Below are 18728 nucleotides of genomic sequence, written 5' to 3' on the forward strand. Positions count from 1 at the left end.
TCTGTGGACATCAACGATGTGTGGATAATCACCCAGCACATCATTACCCGAGCCATAATTGGTGACGAAACCAGTGCATGCAAAAGAAACACCCTTATGTGTGAGGTGGTGCAGGGGTTCTGCTGGACCATGAGTTCCATTAACCTCTGAAAACTGGGAGGTGCGTTGGAGATGCCCCCTGGCATCATGCAGAACTGATACAGCCCGCTGCCAGTAGAAGATGTGAAAGTCGATCCACGCGTTCATCCGTCCGTCGAAGGTGAGATTGGCGTAAAGCCTGTAGATCCGTCCGCAGTTCAGATATGGCTGATGTCAGGTTGGCTACTGGGTCAGCTGTCAAGGTGTCCGTTGGTGGATGCTGGTTTACTATCACAGGCAACACTAATGGCTAGTTGAGCACGTTCACACTGAGTGGCCACTTTCAAGGCATTGTCCAGAGTCACAGCCATGCTCATGGATCGTCAGTTGAAGCACTGGGTCTAATCCAGTCACAAATCTGCGGAATATTTCACAATTCTGTGCTGTTGTGTCATATTGAGGGACTTTTCCTTCAGTTACTAAACTAGTGAGCTCAGCAGCGTAGACGTCCAGCGGTTCCTGTGGTTTACGTGGACGTGCATTCAAAACCATCTGAATTGTAGCCAAAAATGTAGTGCGGCCAAAAACAGTGGATAAACTGGCTTTAGTCAAATCATAGTCCGCTTTCACGTCTGGTGACAATGACTGCCAATAAGCAAAAGATGAACCAGTGAGCTCAGCAGGGAGCAGTCTGGCTTCATCTGGTGAAACAGCAGCGACATTAAGTGCAACTTCAAACCTCTGTATTCATGCACCAAACGGCACAGTAGCATCTCCTGAAAAAGGATGAAGAAGGTCGACTTTAAATGGCCAATGATGTCTCAACTCACTCCTTTTTTAAGCATCACCGGATTACACTGCACACACACACACACACACACACACACACACACACACACACACACACACACACACACACACACATACATTCCCAGCTTTAGCCTTCGTGCCTCTCGTTCATTTCTCCCACTCTCTCGCTATTTTCCAACCCACTTCCTTCTACAAAACCCTGCGATATCACCTGTCGCTAATACTTTTAAACACTTATTGCTACATGTGCTACACTATAATTTTCACTGAAAGTGAAAATCTCCTACCATCACTGTGGTGGAAATTTTCCATAAAGAAGTAGATGAGAGAGAGTTGTCCTTTTGTGCGATTTATTGAAATAATAAAGAAAATAAAAATAATGGGGAAAGCAAATAAAAAGCATGGATGTTGATTGTGCACATCAACAAACCAAAAACCAGCTGGGAGATCAGTGCACACACCACGAAGGTGTGATGCAAAGAGCCCACGATCCTCAAGTTGCTTCTGCCTTTTAGCTTCTCTGTCCGACTAGGGTGGAATGTCTTTCTAACCCAATCAAATTACATGCACCATCTCCTCCCTGTCGCAGTGTGTGTGAAGATTTTTACTTTCTCACACCTGCATCGCTGACGTCCAACTATCTGTGAGAAAGGAGCACCAAGTCTCAACAGACAGAGACACAACTCCCCGACCTTGGGTTTGGGAGCTAGAGTTGAGAGTCTATCAGGCAGAGACAACCATTGAACAATCTAGGTGAAATGTCAAATGCATACAGTAAGACAAAACACAAGATATTAATTGCAGAACATAAGTCATAACTCGTATAATAACTGCATAGAAGTAAGGAAGAGACATAGAAATAAGGAAGAGACAATTAGAAATAAGGAAGAGACAATTTTTCCCATAACAATCACAAACAATGGCGGGCGCCCGTCCAGCTTCGCCATGCTTCATTCCTAGAAACCCCCTCCTCATCTCCGCCACTGGCCAAAGTCCAGGACAGACGTCCCCGGGTCACAGCAGAACAGAGCTCGGCTCTCGCGGCTGGCGAGGTTAAAGCGGATACCGGGCTGGAGGTATCCCGCAGGAACATGCTCGGAGTTAATTTCCTGACGAATGAAGCGACAACGGCATTCTGGGCCGCGGAGGGAAGAATGGCCCTGCTGCTGGTGGAGCTGCGGCAGACACTCTGCGCGTTGTTACATAAAACCAGCCACCAGCTCGGACTTCACCTCCCAAACAAACCCTGAACAATGCCTGCTTTCTTTTGCCTTGGCTGCACATTAATTAAGCTGGCCGGACTTCTGGCTGTGGATATTACAAAACTGTGAGCCACATTCTGGCCTAGTCCAAAGCCCTGCGGAGTCAAAACACGATATGTGCAACAAGTGGTCGTAGAACTGAACTCTCTCTGGAATGTGGAGTTGTGTAGCACAAATATTTGGGTCAGGACTGAGCTGCCAAGGGGTAAAAGATATGTAGGCCAGTAATAAAACTCAGGCTTGTAAGCTGAACACCCCCTTTGAGACCCGGAGTCTCTGTAACAGAGGCATCAGGTTCCTCAGGGAGTGACTTGACCCCACACTACCTCAGCCCTGTACAGTATGTCGAATCTTTACCAGTGACACAAATAAAAAAAAACAGCTGAAGAAATGCAAAAAAGACCTTTAGCTACACACAATGACCATAGAGATATTGTGCTAACAGTCATTATAAAGACACTTTAGGAAGGACCTCTGTGGACAGACATGTTAAAATGTCTGCAAAAAACTGGAGCGCTTGTACTCCGTCCTCGTGTCACTTATAGGCACAGTACTTGCACCACTGTAAGTCTCTCTAAGTGTTGGTTCCGAATAAAGGTTATTATTAAAAGTCATCGTTTCTGTAAAAAGATTAAAGCTAAATAAACTCACCAAACCTTTGGAGGTCCTTTTCCATCCAAAATCGAGATGTTCCTGCAGGAAACGTGAACCAAAGCAACAGCAGGCACTTCATTAAAAAGACCCCGCATCACGAGAACCAGCCTAATTTAATTTAAGTACTGAGGCTGCATGAACAAAAAGGTGGACGAACAGCATGGAGGCTGCTGCAAGAAGCAAACTGGCTTAAATATGAACATAACAGAATATTTAATCACAGTAAAACGCTGGCCTTTGCTGCAACGATGCTTTCTGTACCGCAGCAGGTTTCTGTTTCATTGAATAAAATAGAAGCTGAGAATTTTTTAAGTTCAACGTACCTTTAACCTTTGGCTGTCCGGCTCTCTCTCCTCCGTGCATATGCTGTAGTGGGTTTATGCCTCTGCTGCTCAACAGAAACCCTCCAGCGCTGACCTGTAGCAGCTTGTTGACTCTCTCCAGTAGCAAACTGTGCATGACCATTTGGAGAGAAATACAACCCATGTTTTCTGGTATTTTATCCTTCAGCCTCTGGAACAACCAGGACTGAAAGAACATGGGTTTGGAAATATTTAACAAGGACAAATACTCAAGTGGAAAAAAATGAACCCAGTCATGTTTCCTTCATGGATGTGAGCAAAGCTTACACAAACACATTTGCATTGTAAATTCCATTATGGGAAAGGAAACACATGCTTTTTGTCTCATGATTTCTGTTTTTGATCTGGTAAAAAGATTCTTTACACTCTGTGCTGAATTTGGCCTCACTTTATCACAAAGCTGCACTTATTTAAGCTGGTTACTGTCCTGACTTTAAATGGTGAAACATTTACACACACACCTTTCCATGTCTGGAGTGAAGCACAGAAATCTGAAATTAAGTTCTAAAATTAAGTTCTAGATATAAATATGAAAAAAAGGAATGGATCAGACTGGAAAAAATGTGTTCATGATTCATTAATGCACTGGAAACATTTCTACAATCATTTAAACTGTAGTAAAGAAAGGGGATCCTAATAGTTTTCAAAGTTATAGATCAGAAGAAAAACTACTTAGTTTTGCTTCTATCCTATCTAATTGTAGTAGTTTCTGGAATCAGTATTTGAAGGCATTTTTATTTGCTCAGTCCTGCCTGAACAATCTGCATTAATGGTTCAGACAATTAGAAATGTGCAAAGAAAGGTTCATAAAAAGTGTTTTTATTCTTATTAATGAATTACTTCCACTTTGGAAGTGGCTGCATAAAGACATGAAAGTGTGTGACAAGCACAATGGACCCAAACAAACACACAGCAACAAAACAGGACCTTTAACTGAACCATCTTGATTGTTTACACATGTTCAGTTCCTATTATTGCTCCCCAGTGCAAAAAAGGAAGAGCGATGAATCGCAAGAAGTATGAAACCAAACTCAAAGCGTGAAGCAAACCCCACTATCCCATTCAATCCTCCAGAAGAAAAAAGGTTGCAAACAGCTGCAGCAATGATCAGTTCATTTTCATTTCAAGAACGTAACAGAACATTGTTTCTCTGATTTTAGAGAAGGCCCTGCTCTCGGTGCCTTCATTACGAGGGTGCATTAAGCTCAGCCACAGGCAGACGCAGATCTTTGTAACCGAGTGATGATTTTATTTTTTTAACTTATGGAATGTTGAGCTTTTAAACATTTTCTGGGTCCACAACAGTCAAACTGATGAAAAACCACTCGAGGTTACGCCGCATGTTTCAACATTCAGCCTCAGTGTACAGGGAGGTTATTCACGACACAAAAACGTTGCCGTCGATTACTTTAATGGGAGCTTTATCCCAGTCAGAACCACTCACGAGATGTTTACAGACAGCAAAGAAATTTGTTTAAAGAGTGAAAATACAGAGTAAAAAATGAAAAGAAAGAAAAAGAAAGACTGAAGTCTACAGTAGTCCTTGTTCCTGGAGATGTGGAGGTTTGTTAGCTTGCAGCTCAGTATGTAATAGTCCACTGCTTGATGCTGGCATCATGAGAGGTGGTGACTAGAGTGTGCTCGTCTAGCCATGCCAGGCCGCTGACATGGTGCAACCGGTGAGTGTCTGTGGACGTCAAACCGCGAGACAACATTGTTAAACACCGTTCAAAAAGGTAAAAAGAGCGGCATCCTCCTTTAACTTCCTACCTGGAATTTTGATCCTCTGATCGGAATCAGAAACGGTCCAAACGTACACCATCATGTCCATCCCTCCGGTGGCAAAGTGCTCATTATCAGGCGACCAGGCTAGTGTCACTGTTTTGGCATGGTGTCCGTAGAACTCATTTTTGACCTTGAAGATAATTTCAGAATTGACTATAAGAGATAATGGAGTACAAGATAAAAAAAACCCCACAAGATTCTAGATCTGAAATAATGCCTGAAGTGAGAAACGTTTACCGAGTAGCCGTCTGCCACGGTAAAGACTGTGACAACTTTCTTGTCGTCAGTCACACCCAGATAGGCTCCATTGTTGGAGTAGGCCATGTCTGTGACGCCACCTTTAGTCTCCAGTACTTTACCGTCGGCCTTCAGAGTGTTTCCCTGAACAGAGTACAGGCGGATTTTCCCATCCTGAGGGGAACAAGAGAGAGGTAAATACCAAATATCACCAGATGACAGAGTGCGTGTGCTAAATAATGTGCTCCTAGATTCACTTACTGATCCTCCCACTGCTGCAGTGGTTCCACCAGGGTGCAGAACTCCAGCCTCTGGTTCATAGTCGAGATTGTTCAGTGTGAAGACTTTTTTCTTGTCCTTCAGCAAAACAATCTGGGAAAGAAAGGGATAAATCAATTATCAGAATGACGCTGGAGACAATATAATGTATACGAGTGGTATCATCAGAAAGCCATTACCTGCCCGATGCACACAGCCAGTGACAGGCCTCCTGCTGCTACAGACACACTTTTAGGTTGAACATCCATCTTCACAATATCAGAGGCACTAAAAGACAACAAAAAAGGTCTTTTATTCATTCATTCATTCTTCTCGCTCAAGCAGTCAGGTGTCTGTAAAAGCTTTCTTTACAAAAATGACAAACAAATTGTTAATACAATGTTTATAATAATACAAAAGTGCTCCAAGGAAAAATATTTAACACTAACAAACAAATAATGAGGAAGAAAGGTTTCAGGAGCCTTACAGTACCTGTACTCCTTTTTGCTGATGTTGGTGTAGCGCACCGTGTCATCCATGCTGCACGTCACCAGCTCGTTGGACTCATCAATCAGCATCTTGCTCACTTGGTTGGTGTGGCCTCTTCCTGAGAAGCAGTCATTCTCCCCAGTGTTGGCATCCCAGTAATGTGAGTCAGATGTTAAGGGCACAGTTATACAGACTTTATTTGGAGGAAGGTGACTGGATAGACTGGACACCATGAGTCTGAGGACGCAGAGTGTACTTTTTGCAGTCAGATTTAATTGTCTTGGTCTTTCACACGTCGATAATATAATTAATCATAGTCTATGTTAAAGAGTGAACATGTTCAATCTCCACTTCAAAAGTCTAGATTATAAATTAATTAGAATAAAATTGACAAACAAAGCTTCCTTTATTCTAATTTCTATGTAAACAACCTGAATCCAACCTTTAAAAAAAGATTCCGTTGAACACAAAGATGTTATATTTCACTGACAGTTAAAGGATATTGATGTGTCCATCATGGCTACCAGAGTAGATGTATGATCGTCCATCACCTTTGTGAATGGTCAGACACTGAACAGATTTGCTGTGACCCTGTGAAGTAATCATACAAACACTTTACATGGACAAATGTCACATCCACACTGTAAATATATACACAGTTTTCAAAATGTTGCTAATGCCCATATTCAATTTCCAAGGGTTCAGCAACTGTTAAAAGCTACGCTAAAAGAACAATCTTCCACATTTAGTGTCTGACCTTGATCGTGCGAATGGGCCGGTCAGGGTTGTTCTGGTCGAGGTAGTTGATGTACCCTGACAAGGAGATGCTGAGCAGGTGGCTATTCTGCCACAGGCAGCCCAGCTGCTGGTCGGACACGTCAGAGCCCAAGTTAAAGGTGGTGACAGCTGTACCTGCGCCCACGTCCCAGAGCTTCACTGTCTTGTCCCCTGAAGCAGAGATCAGTTTGGAGCTGTCAGGGCTCCAGCTGACCTGAAAAGCAGATGGGTTTGCAAGACAAAAGTGAATTATGTATGATTGTAGAGGTGGGTTAGGTGCCTGGCACATTACCAACAGCACCAATGATATGATAATTTAGAACAGAAAGCTGAATAGAGAAAATGAAGCAGCTGCTTCACAGGAAAGACTGCTCACTAGATCTGGATAAAAGCAGATATAATAAACAAAACCAAAAGTACAGCGTTAACTACGTTATTGGCTAAATGTACATACTAAATCTAGAGATCAAAGACTTACGGCATAGATTCCGCCCTTGTGGGCCTTCTCTCCACCCAGTGGTCCAACAGGCTCACCAGTCGATCCATTAAAGAGGAAAATCTGTGGGAAAAAAGTGTGAAACAAAACAAACATTTTTACTTTTTTTTTTTACATAAATTTTCTCCCCCTGCATGCAAAAATACAAGCTGCCTTAAAACGTGCGTTTTGCTTTGTAACTTAACACGCGGCATGTGACCACGGCGCCACACCTGGTAATCCCATACTCACCTGGCCGTCGGCACCAGCTGTCGCAAACAGACCTCCGTCTGGAGAGAAACGGACACAGTTGACGAACTGGCTGTGGGTCTGGACATCATCAAGGGGACAGAGAGGCAGGGATATTTTTTTATATTAGTGTACAGTCGTAATGAAATCACATTTACCACTACAGATCTTTCAAGTAATAAAATAAACAATTAACTAATACAGAACAAATAAGTCTTTAGCTTAAAACTTGGTCAAGACTGAAAACTAGGGTTTTTCATATAGATGTTTCTAAACTTTAACTGCATTTTTCTATTTTTCAGAGCCATTTTTCAAAACATTAACATTTTTTTTTAATGTTTCCACCCTGAGAGCCTGCTTGATGAGGCTCATATACAAAAAAAGAGCGTACAGGGAAAGTGTTGCCTTGTTGTTTTGTCCCTTCATTACATAACCTGCTGTCAGCAACCACCGGAGCGTGAAACACGCGGGAGCAACAAGCTAAAGTGAAAATAATTTCCCGTATTAGACGGCTGCAGGTTACAAAGCAAAAGTTGAAGTTTTGAGTGAAGTGAGACTAGCAATTCACTTTTCTGGAACATCATACTTTAAATGCAAAGCCTAAACTTTCGTCACAGGGACTCACGCGCAACGTGAACTTGAACTTGAAGGGAGGGCCCTCGAAGAAGGAGCCGCAGGTGTCGTCGCTGGCGAGGACCAGGCGGTAGGGACGTTTCTGCTTTATGTCCACGCTGTTGATCGTTTTAGAGTGGCCAGAAAGTTCTCCCACGGAGGAGCCGGTATCCCACAGGAACACTGCCCCAAACCTACAACAAAAAGAGGACAGCGGTTTTTAGGTGTGTGCGAGACCCGGGAAAAATATAAAATACATTTTGTCATAGAACAAGAACACACTATGGATCTTATACAATATTCCAGCATGAGAAACTGCATTCGTAAAAGACCAATACTGTACATACTGAGCTGCAAGCTAACAAACCTCCACATCTCCAGGAAGAAAGACTACTGCTGTCTGTAAACATCTTGTGAATGGTTCTGGCTGTGATAAACTGAATTGAATACACAAAAATACATTCAGGGAATCTTTTTTTCTTTTTTTATAACCCTTCACTGATACTCACTTCTCTCGTCCATCCCCAACAGCAGCGAGCCTCTTGCTGTCCTCCGTCCATGCAATGTCCTTGATCTTCCCTGATATAGGGGTGTACTCGTACTTGAGCAGGTGCTCTTTCTGGGTGGTGTCCCAGATGCGGAGCTTCCCTGATGCATCTATAAGGATTTTAAACAGTCAAGTTTATTTATTACAGCAAAAAGTTATATAAAATACATACTGTGTGGTTTGTTTACCTCCAGAAGCAATGTAGAATCCACTGGGGGCATACTTAGCAACAGTCACTGGGTGGGCGTGTTCAGTGTAAATGTCCGCTATGGCTGGGTTCTATAAGGGGAAGAATCAGCAAAAAGGTATACCAAATCAGCATCTGAAATTGGTCATTTAAAGGAGTTGCAATATAAACTTTTTTGCCCTCAAGTCTTTGACCTACAGACATTTGATTAGTTATAATAAGAGTCAATAATATTTTGCTGAAGTGCTAGGTTAAAAAGTGAATGTTACATTTGCTGAAGTGTTTTAAGCCTTCAGATGCTCAAATTGTTTTTAATGCAATTCAATAGAATCAAAACAGATAATAATCATTTAAATATATTATAGTTACCTCAATGTTCCTGATGATGACAGACTTCCCATTGGTATACAGGAAGTTTTTGCCTTTGGGATCACCACCAAGAACCTTCGCCACCCCCCTCTCCATCTGCGGGAGGCTGGCAAACACTTGTTCTGAAAGAGCAGATGTGACAATAGAGAGTTCACATGGGAAGCTACAAGGCTGATTCAAATCTAAGCTACACATAATACCACAGTGGAAACAACAACAACACAACGCACACAAATTAAAAGGATAACACTGAGGAGGATTTGAAAGCGGACAGCTTAACACGCACATATGCACGTCTGGGGCAACAAGCATTAGCATAATTTTAAGTACGACATGTTCTGCTTCTGAAGATAACAGAGCAATTACTCAGCATCCTGCGCTTCATTAAGATCTGATGACCTAACCTGCGGTAGCTCTCAGATGTTTCCAGACACCAATTGATATTCAGAGCTGTCACATCAGGTCTAGTTCCCACACAGATCAGTAAGAAACACTATTTTACACATTAAAAACAACGTTTATAACCTTTTGTTAGAAAGGTGAGTTTGCTCCACACACAGCTCAATTTATTAAAAGGTAATATTGCTACAATTACGCTACTGATCATGTCATTGTGATGCCCAACTTATTACAGGGCAATAAAAAAAACACGTTACAACTATTCGTCATTCGTGGCCGCATGGAGATCGCGCAGTAAGTGAAAACCGCTGTTTTCTTAGGGAGCAGATTAAGTCTCGTCTGCGTCTGCACATAATTACAGGAACCTGTATTCTGCAGCCTCACGCTGGGCTTGAAGGGGCTACTTCCCCAGCAGAGGTTCTGCTCAGACTGTCAGCCAGCCTCTCTCTCTGTCGACATGTCATAACAAAGCGATGTGAGCGCAACTATTTCCTGACTGACTGACTGTCTGTCTGTCTGTCTCGCTCGCTTTAGCTTATAAAGCTAACGCTGATCTCGTCTCCTTTCACAGGCTGCACTTCATGTCTTTAGGTACAGTTGCGTAAATCACACACGGGTTCGCGTTAAATCGGCCAGAATCAGTGCCGCTGGGGGGGATTTCGCCTCCCATATGCGAGATGAGGCGTCAGAAAGGGGTATGGGCGAGGCTAGCTAGCTGCGGGCTACCTGGCGCTGGCTCGACTCGCTGACTAATGTCGCCCGCGAATCGAGATCCGCTGCATATTCGGCCGCGCCGTCGAAATCAACAACGAGGACTTACTCAGTTCATACGGCATGGTCTCCGCTGGTGTCCCGCTTAACGCTACACTTCCAAATGAATGAAACAGTGGCGACAGTGAGGCTGCCCCGGCTGTGCACTCCCCGATCACACAAACACGGAAGCGGGTGCAGCTCTCGCTCGGCCTGTCTTTGCCCATATATAGTAAACTAGCACACCGTCAGCCAGTAGGCTCGCACCGCAGCGCGAGGGCCTCACCTCCCCTGAGCACGGTCTGCCAGGAAGCCTCTGTTTAAAGTCGGATAATTAATCCCAGTGTGCGCCGTAGTGACAGTGAAATTAATTTTAATTGAAGTTGTTTGTATTTTCAAAAATAAAAGCTGTTACACTTAATTTCTAGAATCTCATCCTATTTGATGTAACTGCTTCAAGTTTTGATCTAGATTATTTGGCATAGATAGGATGATTAACAGTAATACAGAGTGTCTGGTTGTAGCCTAAATTATTTATAGGCTTATGTCATATGTTGACAACCAACCGAACGTTGTGGCACTGAACTAAACAGTATCACTTTGGCACTGTACAGTTTCTTTTACAGACTTCAACTGTACTTTTGCAACCAACCTGAAAGTTAGATCTGCATGCACACACTTTGCATAGCTTTTTTCACAGTGCCTTGTGTTGAAATAGCGCCAGTTTTGAACAATCAGTTTACTGTACATGACTATGTAGGATTAGAATTTTAGAAATTGTTTTAGCAGTAGTTAGATGTAGTTATAATGTCAGAGAACAAGAGGCATTTTTGAAGGCACCGTCTGAGAGACATGATTCTGGGCACTCACCACCCTTACTGTAGGACAACTTTGGCCCTGGAGAAGGTATGCTTGTATAGTACACCTTATTGAATGCCCAACAAGGTAAAAGAGACAGTTCAAGAATGATGACTAATTCCTAAATGTGATGTCATGGTGTGCTGTACACTAGTACACAGTCTCACCTGCCCGGAATAGGACTGGGAATCCCCCAGTCTATTTAAGATGGACTGAGGATGGTAATATTCATTCGTGTTCATTTGTATGACACAGCAACACAAAAGTATTGAAATACATCAAAGGAAGGTGTAGTAATTGGGTAATTGTTAAAACATGCATCATAAGCTGTATACACAAAGATGGATGCAGAGGAAACCATAGGCAACAAATGACTGAGATGAATGGCATGTTGGTGCCTCCATGTCACTTTGGAGTCCATGTTTTAGTCAAACATAATGTATTGTAGTGTATAATGTCTGTATTTTTTATTTTAATATTATTACATTATTGTCTAACTGTTTTGTTTACATATTTCTATCTTTTTTGAGTGTGATCCTTTCATCACATAAGTCCTGTTTTAATACATATGAAGATGGGATGGACGCTGGTTCCTAACCTATGGAGGCAGGTTACATTTGGCATCCAGTAGCAGATAAAATAGACACTAGTGCTTCGTGGACGCTGGAACACACTGGTGAGCCTCCCCACCAATACTGAGACACTTTAGGCACACAACACTTGCCTGAACTGAAACTACATGTTTCAGAGGAGATATGTGATTAAGACGATGTCACATAGTTCTGGGTATCCACGTTCATGGTCTCATCCCACGGTCTGTCCACGTGTCCAGCAGTGGAGCAGATGCAGATAGCGTCCGCGTCCACTGGGGGGCGGTGTCGCAGTGTAGTTACACAGCTAGAGCACAGAAGAAGAAGCAGCCTCTCAGTTACCGTGAGGAAGAAACGATGGCGGCCTCCTTGAGAGGAAGCTTGGTAACATTGGCCAAGGTGAGCGTTTAGAGAATGTTTACAGGTTTATTTTGTTAATGTAATAGCAGGGCAGAAGCTGAAGTTGTATTAAGTTGAATGTGAAAAAAAATTAGCTCAAAGACGTGGCATCCGTGCCTCGTTTCTAACAGGAACTTTAGTGGCTGAGGTTCAAATTTATTTTTTAAACTTGGCTGCAGTAAATCACATCTCAGATAATGTTGGGTTATAAGTGAATACTCGGGGAGGTCCAGTAGATAAAACAGCATCGTTGTCAAGATAAAGTTAGTTAGCTAGGGGTGAACCACGTTAGCCTCCCTGACATCAGTGAACCATGAGGAATTTACTTACACACAACACAACACAACACAGCACCTACCTTTGTAATCGTAAACCTTTAGCTGTATGTCTTGAACAGACTAAGACAATGCAGACTACAATGTTTTGTTTTGATATACCATGATATAGAGTGCTAAGGAGGGAAGAAAAACAATTAGCATATTTAGGACATTTAGGATGTTGGACATCTCAAAAAGCATTTTATTATTATCAAAATTTTATATTATCAAGATTAATTACAGTAATACAGTTGAAGAATGTATTCACACGTGACTCTACTGCTTTACTCTGCTTTTTTTTATTGTGATGTTTTTATTCTTGGGCCAGTGGTCTTTTAGATTCAAAAATATATATATAATAGCATTTATTTTACTTCATAACTACCCCAGCCCGACTGTTCATCTGTGTTTGCCCTTTCTTCTGTTGCCTTAGAGCCTAAGTGGCCCCCGATGGCAGCAGCTGGCCTCACGACCTCTAAGCTTATCCACTGGTCTCTGTGGTGTGGAGTCTCCTCCAGCACGTGCAGATGCCACCTTCAAGGTCACAATGGTACCAGGCGATGGAGTTGGACCTGAGCTAATGACTGCTGTCAAGGAAGTATTTAAGGTAAAGCTATCATTTGTGTTTTATATATGGGACAGTGTAAAGCAGCACTGTTCATTTTGTTCATAATTGTTTAAAACCTTTTCTTTTTAATTAACAGAAACAAAAGTATAAAAAGTTACACTTACAATGTCTTCACAACAGACAACTGCAATGATAATGCATCAGATTCTATGTGCACAATATTCATTATAAGCATTTGTTAGAATGTGATAAATAAAATATAGTGTTTAGTTAATAATTTATATTTTTTTAAATGTATATGAAATCATTACTATTAAAGTTGCTTTTCTACTTTCTCTTAAGGCAGGAGATGTCCCAGTAGAATTTGAGGAGTTTCATCTCAGTGAGGTACAGAACATGGCCAGTGAAGAGAAACTGGAGCAGGTGTTGAAGTCCATGAAGAACAACAAAGTGGCGATGAAAGGTTATTTTATTTGTGTTTTTATATTTTTGTCACCTTTCTTGAACAAAACCTATATTTCTAAGAATGCAGAAAAGTAGTTTATCTGAACATGTTGGAGAAGAGAAAATGTACCTAATATCATCATTGGGTTTGGTTTTACAGGAAAGATTCACACACCCATGGAGTTCAAAGGGGAACTGGCTTCATATGAAATGAGGCTGAGGTAAATGGCATTGATTTTATATTTGTATGTGTCTCGTCTTTCTTTTTAATATTTTATGTAACTGTACTGTGCTGCTCATTCCCCAGGCGTAAATTGGACCTGTTTGCTAATGTGGTTCATGTGAACAGCTTGCCGGGCTACAGCACTCGCCACAATAACCTGGACCTAGTAATCATTCGTGAACAGACTGAGGGAGAGTACAGCTCCCTTGAACACGAGGTAAACAACAGTCATCTTCCTCAGTGCAGATAGAGGATAAACAGTGGTTTTAAACCCACATAAAGAGAGAATGACTTCTTTTATGATAGAGGGAGATCATGCCATGAACACACAGAGGTTTGGACAGGATTAAATTGAGCCCCAAACGATGATAAATCATTCTAACAGAGGTGCCACAATGGTACACTCTCTTTGTCTTGGATTTCTTTAAATACTTTTCTCTTATATTGCAGATTAGATGTTTGCTATAGGGCTGCATGGTTTGCTGAAAACATCATCTTGTGATTATTGTGGACATTAAGAGTTTGTATTGCAATATAAGCGACAAATGAGACTGGATATCAAACGAAATACGCATATAGCAGTTGTGTCAGACAGATGTGAAGCTGACAACTTGAAAATAGATCTAAATATGTATTTTCATTCACCTGGTTTTTGGATTATTCAAGACTCAAACAGAACTGGTAATAAAGAAATGATTAATGCTGTTGTTCTTCAGAGTGTTTCGGGTGTGATCGAATGTTTGAAGATCATCACAAGAGAGAAGTCACGGCGCATTGCCAAATTTGCCTTCGACTATGCCACCAAGAAGGGGCGTAATAAGGTCACTGCAGTTCACAAAGCCAACATAATGTAAGGAAATACAAAAGTCTCTCTCTCTTTTCTTACGTACAGTTTGTGAAAATGCATAATAATCCTAGTTGAGTGAATTTAGGTCATGATTTGGATTACACTTATAGCAACACATTCTTATTTCAGGAAATTAGGTGATGGCCTGTTTCTCCAGAGCTGCGCAGAGGTGGCACAGTTGTATCCCAAAATTAAATATGAGAACATCATCATTGATAACTGTTGCATGCAGGTACTGTACATGCGGTTTCACTATTTGTATATCAGTAGCTCGATTTATCAAAACCTTCTGAAGCACTTTGTAGAAGATATAAGATCATAGATATTACTAATACGGTTAGCCTTTAAAATTTCATCTCTGTTGCAGGTTTAAATTTGTCATTGTTTGTGTTACTCTGCTGCAGCTGGTCCAGAACCCATACCAGTTTGATGTACTGGTGATGCCAAACCTCTACGGTAACATTATTGACAACCTGGCAGCAGGGTTAGTTGGCGGGGCAGGAGTTGTTCCTGGGGAAAGCTACAGTGCTGAGTATGCTGTATTTGAGACTGTGAGTTTCCAGTGTTCTTGTTGTTGATCTGGTCTTGTATAGCTTAACCAGCCAGCCATTTTCTCAGTCTTTTTAATATATATGCTCTAGTGAAATACCAAAATGTACCGGTGCAGATAATTGTATTCTGTGCTGTGAAGTTCATTCTGTCTGTCTTTTCTTTTAGGGTGCACGCCACCCCTTTGCACAAGCAGTAGGCAGGAACATTGCCAACCCCACAGCCATGCTGCTCAGTGCTGCTAACATGCTCAGGCACCTCAAGTGAGTCACCGCTAGACCTTGTAGTAACAAGTTCACCAGATTACATCATCCCACATTATCCTCATTCCTGGCCTACCACACACCCCCAAGCTTCAGAAAACTACTGTATTGGTTTGTCTGCATTCGGGTGTGTGTGTAATTAGCATAACGGGCTATTAAATATCACCATATTGTGTTGTAGCCTGGAGTATCACTCCCAAATGGTGTCGGATGCTGTCAAGAGGGTCATCAAACAGGGCAAGGTAAGTGTGTGACTTCAACTGAGGCAAATCAAGGCATTACTTTGTCTTCAAGTGCTGAATATTTGGTCATTTTGCAAGAAGACTGTTCTGTGGGTCTTAATCATGTCAACATGTGTTTCTCAATTAACCTACTAATCATTAAGCTGCGGGTCAGTAACTGCAAACCAATATTTACCAAATGTAAGCGAGCTGCTGCTGCTGAATTTCAAGTCCTTACTGTAGGTTCACTGGGACATTTTTTCCAGTCCTCGATCTTCCTCTATAAGACTGAAGTGTCTTGTATGGATGGAGGTACTGTAGATGTAGCAGGTGGTCAGCCACTGTCCCCAGACAGTGAAGGTATCTAATTAATCTAATCTAACATCTTTTCTCACTTTTGATCTCCTCAAGAGTTGAAAAATGCAAGTGAGTTAAAATTTTTGAGAGTCTTTACTGAGAGTTATCTTTCAGTGTTGTTGTGAGCAGCAGTAGTTTCAACACGTCTGGTAACATTAGCAGTTCTTGAGCCACAAAACCTAGATCTTTTTAGCGTGTTAGAGAGCCTTTAATTACTTCACGTTTTACAAAATGTGTATGTATGTGTCATGGGGCTTCTATATTTCATTTCTTGATCAGTTTTGTTTCTTTGCTGTAATAAATTTGAATGCAACCATTACTAATGCCATGGTCTTAATTGATAACTGCCTTTACAACTGGCACAGCTAATGCACACTGACAGAACACCCAGCATGATGCGGATGAACCTTCCCTCACATTGCAGTTACATTGTTAAATACACAGCAGTCCTTTACTTTCATTGCCCTTTATGTTGTTGCTTGCTAACATTTCAAGGAATGACTGTCTGTTTAAGGTGCTCCTTCCTTTTTCTCTTCCCCATTCTTCAACTCCTCTTCTCTTTTGTACCCCTTGATCCCGTGTGATCGTGTTTATGTGTATGTGCATGTCTCAGGTTCGGACACGAGACCTTGGAGGATACTGTACCACTGGCGACTTTGTGCACGCCGTTGTGGACAACCTGCGCCACCGACCTATTCTCTAAGAGTTGTCATCGCACTCACGTTTCATTAACTTGGACATTGGCCTTAACATGAACTAGCTGCTTGTTAAAACAGAACCCCTCCCTTCGTATCAAACAGTTGCATTGCAGTTCTGACAATACCCATCTTCATGTATTTTGTTATAATCGGTGCCTTAAGGTAAAAACATTTTCACTGATTGTGGTCCACGTATTATTTCATTTTGCTTATGGAAACTAAAGCAGCCAGACTGCCTTCATCAAAGGTTTATAAGCTAATCACACCAAACACATTATTGTTTGATTTCTTCATTACAGTGTAAAAAATAAAATCAAAAGCTGCTTTAGGTATAAAGACCTCGTGCCTCATAACATTTCTGACTTTGACATTTCAAAAGGCTAACTGTCCTAATGTAAAAGACATGTTTCTTGCTCTGTCATTATTATTTAAAGTTAAAAAACATTAATAAATCAGGCATGTTGGCACATATTGCACCACTGACTGTTTTAGGAGTTATACTAATAAAATAAATATAGCTAAATGCAATTGTGGGTAATCTCAGTATTGTGCATCTGTGTCTGACTGGATCATAGATTTTTTTTATTGGCCATTTTTATTTAGCTTTTAATGAGCTGTGTCCATGTTTTTATATTGAAACATTTCCAAGGAACAAGCCTTGTCCTCATCATCTTTCTTGTTCACACAGAGCTGATTTTACGTCTGATCCCATAAAAGATTAAAATACTTGCGTGTCTCATCACTTCATTATGTTTCCTGTATTGCTGTGCCACAGTTTAAGTGATGTCATATGTTGACAACCATAAAGTATAAAGTTATTTAATAACTGTATTCTTATGTTAATGTTTGGCATAATCAAAATTGTTGAAGCTAATTATTGAGTGCTTACCACCACCATTGCAAATGATGTCATATCTGTTTTTGTTTTCATTTAAAGCCACAAGCTTTATGTGGAAACGTCTTACTTGCATATTAAATCACACGTGTGATGTGGTGTTAAATAACATTCTGGTCTCGTATTAGCTCTGCACTTACATGAAGCAATTGTGGTTAAGGGAATAAAAGGATTAGTTGCATGTTTTGCAACAGCGATGTGTTCTGTTGCATTGTTAACATTCAAAGCTTGTTTTTTTCTGAATATTAATGCTGGATATGTCTTGAGTTGTACCTTATTTAAATGATCTGCTTCAAGTAATGTTGGAAATACGAATGATAAACAGGCAATTTAGGTAGTGACGAGCCCTGTCATTGATTGATGCTGCTTTCTGTGAGTGTGTGGTTTTTCTTTAAAGGCTCTCTAACACGCTGGTGATGAATACTATATGTGGACATGTGCTGCTGCAGCTGTGCATATAGTAACACTGTCCTTATGTTTGCAACAGGTGCGCACTGGTGACCTAGGGGGCTATGCAACAAGTGACGAGTTCACCCGGGCCGTCATTGCCAACCTAGGAGTGTGAGGACTGTGTTTGTTGATCTGTCAACCGCTGAGACGCACACGCTTTTAAAGTTTACCTGATGACTGATTGTACATATACAGGACGTTATCTCCCAGCAACAGCTTACGTGTGTTTTACTCTATATTTCATGTACACACATTCTGGTTTGCACTTATTCTTAACCATGAATATGAGCTGAACATGCAACATAGTTAACACCGTTTCTTTTTCAGTGCTGTTACATTGGTTCTCACTAACTACTCACATTCTGCTCACTAAGAAGGTTGTTTGGTTTTTGCTGAATGGTTTATGTCTGGACATTAACCAGCAGTCAAAACATCATCCGTGTGAACTTGAATATTATTTATTAACTTCCAGTTTTGAACTGTGTGGCTGATGGTATGAATAAATTATATATAAGATGTGACTTCTTGAGTGTGCAAAATTATGTAAACGTTAATATTTAGGGTTATTAAAAGTTAATTGCGACTGCCAGAGGCTCCGTCTGCACGCATCCCATCACAGCTAGAAGGAGTCAACTCTGAGCCATGAAGGCTCCACACCACCTCACCTGGCCGAACCCAGGAACCAGACCTCGCCTAAAGTAAGAAGGAGGTAAAACGGTGATAATCAGAAAGAAGCCCACCACCAATGC

General features: G+C 41.4%; 3 protein-coding genes across 6 annotated transcripts in view; 1 reads left to right on the plus strand and 2 right to left on the minus strand.

The window, feature by feature from the left end:
* Positions 1-3234, minus strand: part of slc2a9l2 (solute carrier family 2 member 9, like 2) — a 50281-nt gene extending 47047 nt beyond the window's left edge. The window contains exons 1-2 of one of the 3 annotated variants that reach the window (XM_029151234.3): positions 3128-3234; positions 2802-2843 (exon numbers count right to left, since the gene is read on the minus strand). The gene's annotated coding sequence lies outside the window, so the exon portion shown is untranslated. Of the gene's footprint in view, positions 1-2801; positions 2878-3127 lie in introns of those variants that run through there. The other 2 variants (XM_029151238.3, XM_055509028.1) reach the window with 2 other exon arrangements.
* Positions 3235-3969: 735 nt separating this feature from the next.
* On the minus strand, positions 3970-10530 carry wdr1 (WD repeat domain 1). Its single transcript, XM_055508872.1, has 15 exons — positions 10371-10530; positions 9152-9273; positions 8784-8874; positions 8558-8705; positions 8062-8242; positions 7440-7517; positions 7191-7271; positions 6693-6926; positions 6437-6526; positions 5939-6093; positions 5647-5734; positions 5450-5560; positions 5189-5362; positions 4937-5081; positions 3970-4853 (listed from the first exon to the last, which is right to left on the minus strand). Exons 1-15 carry the CDS (start codon positions 10525-10527, stop codon positions 4747-4749), a joined length of 1962 nt encoding a protein of 653 aa, XP_055364847.1. The 5' UTR covers positions 10528-10530; the 3' UTR covers positions 3970-4746.
* A 1461-nt stretch (positions 10531-11991) lies between these two features.
* On the plus strand, positions 11992-18500 carry idh3b (isocitrate dehydrogenase (NAD(+)) 3 non-catalytic subunit beta). Of its 2 annotated transcripts, none has more exons than XM_029151100.2 (11): positions 11992-12147; positions 12898-13071; positions 13375-13495; positions 13637-13697; positions 13784-13916; positions 14416-14549; positions 14676-14778; positions 14951-15097; positions 15264-15358; positions 15540-15600; positions 18017-18500. In XM_029151100.2, the coding sequence occupies exons 1-11, from the start codon at positions 12106-12108 to the stop codon at positions 18092-18094; spliced, it is 1149 nt and encodes a 382-aa protein (XP_029006933.1). In that variant the 5' UTR covers positions 11992-12105; the 3' UTR covers positions 18095-18500. The 2 variants fall into 2 exon arrangements, with proteins under 2 accessions (XP_029006933.1, XP_029006932.1); XM_029151099.3 differs by lacking the exon at positions 18017-18500 and adding an exon at positions 16550-17361.
* The last annotated feature ends 228 nt before the right edge of the window (positions 18501-18728 follow it).

The sequence above is a fragment of the Betta splendens genome, chromosome 5 (assembly GCF_900634795.4).
Source record: "Betta splendens chromosome 5, fBetSpl5.4, whole genome shotgun sequence".
Classification (NCBI taxonomy): domain Eukaryota; kingdom Metazoa; phylum Chordata; class Actinopteri; order Anabantiformes; family Osphronemidae; genus Betta; species Betta splendens.

What these genes read in the sequence shown, in the direction of transcription:
- wdr1 (XM_055508872.1), bottom strand. Translation starts at nt 10,527, where the DNA reads ATGGGCAAAGACAGGCCGAGCGAGAGCTGCACCCGCTTCCGTGTTTGT. An exon ending in GGCCCATTCGCACGATCAAG is followed by an intron (nt 6,527 to 6,692) that starts GTCAGACACTAA and finishes ATTACTTCACAG; the next exon opens with GGTCACAGCAAATCTGTTCA. An exon ending in CTGCAGCAGTGGGAGGATCA is followed by an intron (nt 5,363 to 5,449) that starts GTAAGTGAATCT and finishes TGTTCCCCTCAG; the next exon opens with GATGGGAAAATCCGCCTGTA.
- idh3b (XM_029151099.3), top strand. Translation starts at nt 12,106, where the DNA reads ATGGCGGCCTCCTTGAGAGGAAGCTTGGTAACATTGGCCAAG. An exon ending in CTGTCAAGGAAGTATTTAAG is followed by an intron (nt 13,072 to 13,374) that starts GTAAAGCTATCA and finishes CTTTCTCTTAAG; the next exon opens with GCAGGAGATGTCCCAGTAGA. An exon ending in TTGATAACTGTTGCATGCAG is followed by an intron (nt 14,779 to 14,950) that starts GTACTGTACATG and finishes ACTCTGCTGCAG; the next exon opens with CTGGTCCAGAACCCATACCA.